This window comes from Ranitomeya imitator, chromosome 2, assembly GCF_032444005.1.
Source record: "Ranitomeya imitator isolate aRanImi1 chromosome 2, aRanImi1.pri, whole genome shotgun sequence".
Taxonomy (NCBI): domain Eukaryota; kingdom Metazoa; phylum Chordata; class Amphibia; order Anura; family Dendrobatidae; genus Ranitomeya; species Ranitomeya imitator.
In genome coordinates, this window is record NC_091283.1 from 804,950,376 (window position 1) to 804,956,933 (window position 6,558).

The following is a 6,558-nucleotide window of genomic DNA, read 5'->3' on the forward strand; positions in this document are numbered from 1 at the left end:
TCCACGTCTTCTGGTAGCGCCTCCAGCCTCTGGATACTAAGCTGACACAGCAAACCACCTTGCCACAGCTCGCATTGATGTGCCATCCTGGATGAGCTGCAGTACCTGAGCCACTTGTGTGGGTTGTAGAGTCCATCTCATGCTACCACGAGTGTGAAAGCTCAACCAACATATAGTGACTGTATGACTATAATGCCGTAGATACGAATATAGTGACTGTATGAGTATAATGCCGTAGATATGAATGACTGTATGAGTATAATGCTTTAGATACGAATATAATGACTGTATGAGTATAATGCCGTAGATATGAGTAATGACCGCATATTTGAATATAATGCAGGAGATAGGAATTTACTGACACTTACTGTTTGAAACCTATATCCTGATGTGGCTTCCATAGATGTCTGTTCTGTGTCCCAGACCGATCTCCTTTTCACCACCATGAACAGAGTGGTCTCTTTCTCTCCGTTCACTTGCATGGGAATTGAGAAAATGCAATATCAGACATGTACCATACTTATACCATAAATGTCTAAGATTTAAGGACAACCTTCTGTCCCTAATGGTATAATCTATATGTGAGCACAAGGTGTAAGGCCAGATGACCTCTCGCGGCCTCCATTTATGAGCGTGTGGCAGGATAATTGTAGGCAGCAGGATGATATCTTTTCCGTCTGCCAGTTGCTTGGAAATCACTTGTGCAGAAGTGAATGTTATTTTTCCTACAGCTCCTCGATTCCAGGTCTTAAGCTCAAACATTTTATTGTGGTTGCTAATCTGCCTAAAATATCAACCTCGGCAGCACACGCCTCAGAATTAAGCGCCGCTCACTTGCTGTTTCCTTTCCCAAAAGAACTGGCGCGTTGCACAGCCAGATCATTAGCTCGGATCCTGCCAATATCGCTCGTTTCACGTCCGGCCAGGCGCACCGACCCTTTTTAACCCTCGTCGTTTATGGATGGCTGTTTCTACTCTATAGGACTTGGTAGGACAGGACGTTGATCTTATGCGCTTAAATATTCCCATTACGCCCTCCTTTGCTGATGTTCCTCAGGATCTGATTTCTGTAGAGTCAGCAGTGAAAAATCGCATCTTCTCAAAGATTATAAAAATGCTAGAAACTTGATTCCAGTTCACCCAGTTGCTCTATGCTCATCCACCTGGGGCTCACATCAAGGAACATAGAAAAAATTGGAGTCCGGCTCAACAGGACTGGATTTTCCTTTTCTTTTTCAAAAGAAAACATAGTGCATACAGAAGAAAAATTGACATGTTCGACATGATCCAGTCACTAGGCAGTCTTACTCATGAGTAAGTCATGAGTAAGACTGCCTAGTGACTGGGTTATGTCGACCATGTCAATTTTTCTTTTGTATGTACTATATTTTCTTTTGAAAAAGAAAAGAAAAATCCAGTCCTGTTGAGCCGGACTCCATTTTTTTCTATTATAAAAATGCCCTTATGTGTACAGGTAATATTTTTCGCAACAATGGTTCAGAATGGGTTAAAGAATAGGCAACACACACTTAACTGATTCCTGGCCGCTCCTGTTCTGCCCGGTTCCCCTGTGATTTATACTTTCCTTTCCAAAATGCTGGAAAATATCAGCTCTGCCATTCATTGACCGCAGTGTGGACCTCCGTCAGCCAGTGACTGGCTTAGCGGCATTTTCTGTGCACTAGGACAGGAACAGGAAGAATAGTCTGACAAAGGGAACTGGGCAGCATGGAATCGGAAGAGGACGGGAATCTGTAAGGGTATCTTTTCTTTGTTTGTTTTTGTTTGTTCCGTTTTTGTTTGTTCCCTGTTTTTGTTTGTTCCCTTCTTGTTTGTTCCCTTTTTTTTTGTTTGTTCCTTCTTTTTGTTCATTCCTGCCAGGCAATGAATAAACAGTTTATATGAATAAACTCCATGCACAGATGGAAACAGTCAAACTACCTTTTAGATTCCCTGACATGTTTTTTTAAAGGTGAACTCGCTTTCCAATTAAAAAAAAAAAAATAATAATAATGAAGCACTCTGTGTGAGGAGTGAAAGATATGTTAGCAGAACATTACCTATTGTTTAAATCAGGATTAAAGGGTTGAATCTGGATTTAAATACATTTTTGACAGTTTTTTTCCCCCGTACAACATTTTGTGTTAAAAAAAAAAAAAGTGATATCCTGCAATTTCCACACTGGTCACTAGGGATTTCCTAGTCTCTATTTCAGGAATGTACATGTACATTAGTAGCAATAGACTTCAGACCCTATCTTTTGCATCTAATGAGCGTGTGCAAAGATGATGGTGTGGGAAGGAGGAACAGGGTCTTCTTTGACATCGCATATTGTGATTGGTGGATCCTGTGTCATCCGCTGTGTATAGTGGTGTAACCTGTCACTTTAGTCCTGCCTCTGCTGATAATGAGCCTGCTGAAAACTCTTCCTAAAAGCATAGTAGAAGTCTAAAAAAAGCCCCAATGACCATTGTGAAAATTGCAATATTACTAATTTTGTTTTTCAATATAGATTTTGATTTGGAAAAAAAAAATATAGATTGATTATAAAGAATGGGTCATTTTGATCTAAGGATGGAGCCTAATTCCTGTAAAAGAAAATCCGGAATCTGTAAGGAAATGGGGCATCTATAAAGAAAGTTGAGTGCGTCGCTGGCTGCACAGTGCTCCTGTTCTCATATGGCCTTTATTATAAGGTGTTCCTCATTTTATTACCTCTCTCCATGCTCTGTCATTCATTTTTGTGGATTTTTTTTTTTTCTAGGTGGAAGTGAAGCCATACGTGTTGGATGACCAGATGTGTGATGAATGCCAGGGCACACGCTGCGGTGGGAAGTTCGCGCCCTTCTTCTGCGCCAACGTCACCTGCCTGCAGTATTACTGCGAGTACTGCTGGGCCAGCATCCATTCCCGCGCTGGCCGGGAGTTCCACAAACCACTGGTGAAAGAGGGAGGCGATCGGCCTCGTCACGTTCCCTTTCGCTGGAGCTGAGCATTGCACATGTCATACACAGGAGATCGAGGGCCGTGGAAACCATTGATGCCCCTTTTGGATCTATGGAAGAAATTGCTCTTTTTTTTTTTTTTTGGTTTTCTTATAAATGTAATTATTTACAGCCTCCTTACTGAACGTAGTGTCCAGTATAATGCAAACCTGCAGAGTGTAACTGTTCTCAATTTTTTGCACTTTGATTTATATATCTATATACATGGGGGGGGGAAAAAAAGAGAAAAAAACACAACAAAAACCATCTGTTTGGTACCTTCAGAGACATGTTGTCAGTAGAGACATCTCATTAGTCCGGTACAAGTTCCTCTTCCCTTCCAGGCTGTTGTGGGTGCGGTGAAGAATTTCTCATATAAACTGGAGCATGCACTTACGTATCTGATTCACGAATCATATTCTCACCCATAGAAGACGACTTACCAAAGGTCTCATGAGTTATACGTGGAAAATGTAGCAAAAAAGAAAAAAAAAATCCCACTCCACATCCAGTGCAATTTAATTGGTATTTAAGAACCATGTCTTTTGTAATAAGCTTATGTTAGAGAAATGATATCTTCTATACAAGTGAATCGGATTTTCTTTTTTTTTTTTTTTTAATTATTTTTAGTATTTTTTTATTGAACAGGATGGGTGTGAAAGGGTAGACCTTTTTAGTGTTATGTAAATGTATGCTGCAATAGCTTTTGCTGCTATTAAAAAAAAAAAAAAAAAAAAAAATGGTATTGACAATACCAGAATACTCTATTCAGGCTAGGGTATCTGTGATTTAAAACATTAAAAAAAGACACAAAACCTATATAAATAATGTATAATTGAAGATAAAAGAAAAAAAAAGCTGCTGGAAAAATGATAAAAAATGATATAAAGAACTTCCGAGGAAGGTCTTTTTTTTGTTTTGTTTTTTCGATGCATGGTTGATAATTCAGATTATTGCATGCAATACTATAGCACATCATATACAACCTGACCACAACACAGTAAAAAAAAAAAATTATAATAATAAGAAAGTGGCATCAACTTACTACAGTAATGCGAAATACATCAGAAGTATCAAAATGAAGACTGGAGGAAGGCATGTCTGTCTAATAATGCATCCAAATAAATAGGGTCAGCTAATTACAGATTTGATTTTTTTTTTTTTTTCCATTAACTACCAATAATGAAAATTAAAAATTTACATGTAGAATAATAATAAAAAATCTATATGGTAGTCATAAAAAAAAAAAATGCGGTGCTCTGTTCTATCGTGCAATTTATTTTATGTAGTAAAGTGATTTATGTCATGTACTGTGATCAGATGTAACTTAAAGCCTCTGTGTATACCGGACAGCTCGTTACTTCCAAATCTCTCTTTTTCTTTTCTTTTATTTTTTTTTATCACTTTTTATTATTTTTTTACTTTTTATATTTTATTTTTTCTAGCTGGTTTTACACACTAATTATTTCCCAATTTTTCAAACACTACCCCCCCCCCCCCCCAAAAAAAAAAAAATTAATAAAAAAAATTATCTGTAGGGCTTACATGCTAGGCACAAGTGATGCTAAAAGAAATGTCCGTCTTGAAAATATAGAATAAATAAGGGTAATGATTAGGTTTTTTTTTTTTTTTTAATTTTCTCAAACAAAACCATTATCCTAGACATATCCTGTGAAGCTTGAAGATTTGAGTCCTGCTAAGGGCATTTTACTTAGCACAAGGCTGGTATGTTCTGCAGATAGTAAAAAAAAAAAAAAAGTATTCCCGCCTTCCACCCCCCCAGAAGAGTTCACACTCCTCTGCAAAAGATGGCACGTCTATGCACAGAGAGCATCATCTTCTATCGTGACCCGGATAGGATTTTCTGCATCTTTATAAATCCTTTACGGGTTTAAAATAATTTATTTTTATTTTCTCATATTTGTTTATATGTTCAGTTGCGAATGTTAGATAAGGAAAAGAAAAAATATTTTTTTATATATCTATATATTTTTTTTTTTTTTTTTTGCTTTTTGATTATTCTATTCTAAGAAATATGCCGGGCTTGCATAGTAAATGCGCCCCCTTTATAATTCATATTTACGTATCCTTTTAAAGCTAATTGAAGCTATGGTAACTTTGTTGAAGAAAAGGCTATTTTGTCTCCTTACCTTTTTTGTCATCTGTAAAATGTATTTTTGTTATGCACTACTCTTTGTATCTGGGCAATTTTTCACAGTCCGCTTCTATTATTTTTAGGAGAATCTTTTGACATGATCTTTTGCAATACCTCAAATTTTGAATATAGGAAAGAAATATTTTCTAAGTAAGTTTATTCAGAAAAAAATATATATATTAATTTATTTTTTTTTTTAGAAAAATGATTTAATATTGCTATTTTTCATTTTGTTTTCATGCTTATTTGCTTTCTTTTTTACGTGTGTCTGAGTTGGAGATTTAGAGCTTTGTAACTTTATATGACAATATTCTGAAACAAAAATCTACCTATTAATATTTTTTGTGAAAAATTCAGGCCCCTATGACATCATAATAAATAGATTGGAAAGGTTGTGTCCACCTTCTTTTTATTTTCATCTAATGCATCTATAATAAAATATGAAGCAACGTTAAAAATCTGAATCTTATATTCTGTGTCTCCTTTGATGACATATGTTATATAGGCAAATAACCAAAATGCTTTCTTTCATCTGTCCCATAATTCTTGGTAAATTACTAAGATGTAGGGGACAAACTAGACCCCATGACTACAGGATCAGACTGACACCAATTTGTGCAAGAACTGTAGACACAATAGATTTTTAATAAAGGCTAGTTTCAAATTTGCTTCATTTTCTATGTTAAATGCATATGATTGCAAGTGTGAACATACCCTTTAAAGAGGACTTACCTGAAAAAAATTGAGTTAAATAAATTTGTAAAAATCCCTGTGCGCAACTGATTCTGATGCTTTTTTCTGTTTTGCGATGCGTCGCTCCATTGCAAAGTTATTCACATTTGTATCTTCAGGAGAACACTATGTGAAATCTCTGATTTTCAGTCCCAACTGGGCTTTTTATTTAGTCTTGTCTGGCTGGGGTTGTGAGCTCTCCTTTTCAGATGTTGCCGAGCTGTGATTGGCAGCTTCTGAAATGGAGGGATGAAAGCACATTCCCTGAGAAAACTCTGGAGTTGGTCTACAAGCAGAGATTTCACATACTGCACTCCAGAAGAAACATATGAATATCTCTGCAATGGAGCGACGCAGAGCAAAATGGAAAAGAGCAGCAGAATCTGGGGAGCTCGGGGATTTTTACAAGGAATTTAATTTTACATTTTTTTTTTTTTACACAAGTGACAAGTTCTCTTTAAGTACTAAATTCCTGATGCACACAGCCGTGTCTATAACCATATTATATTAATAAATGCTCAAAGCTAGGTTGGAAAATTGAAAATAAATCTAGTTTTTCTTAATTTGTATGTTTTATAATCAAGTGTTGATTATGCATGACTGACCAGAATTGTGAAAGAAGTCGTCTTTTTTTTTTTTTTTAAGATTTTTTTTTTTTACTTTGGTAAATAGTTTTTTCTTTTTACT

General features: G+C 36.1%; 1 protein-coding gene across 5 annotated transcripts in view; it reads left to right on the plus strand.

The window, feature by feature from the left end:
• CPEB3 (cytoplasmic polyadenylation element binding protein 3) overlaps window positions 1-3,724 on the plus strand; it is a 136,891-nt gene extending 133,167 nt beyond the window's left edge. For all 5 annotated transcript variants that reach the window (XM_069753796.1, XM_069753801.1, XM_069753800.1 and 2 more), the window contains one exon: window positions 2,765-3,724. In XM_069753796.1, the coding sequence (XP_069609897.1) occupies window positions 2,765-2,992 (228 nt within the window). In that variant the 3' untranslated portion in view covers window positions 2,993-3,724. The remainder of the gene's footprint in view (window positions 1-2,764) is intronic.
• The last annotated feature ends 2,834 nt before the right edge of the window (window positions 3,725-6,558 follow it).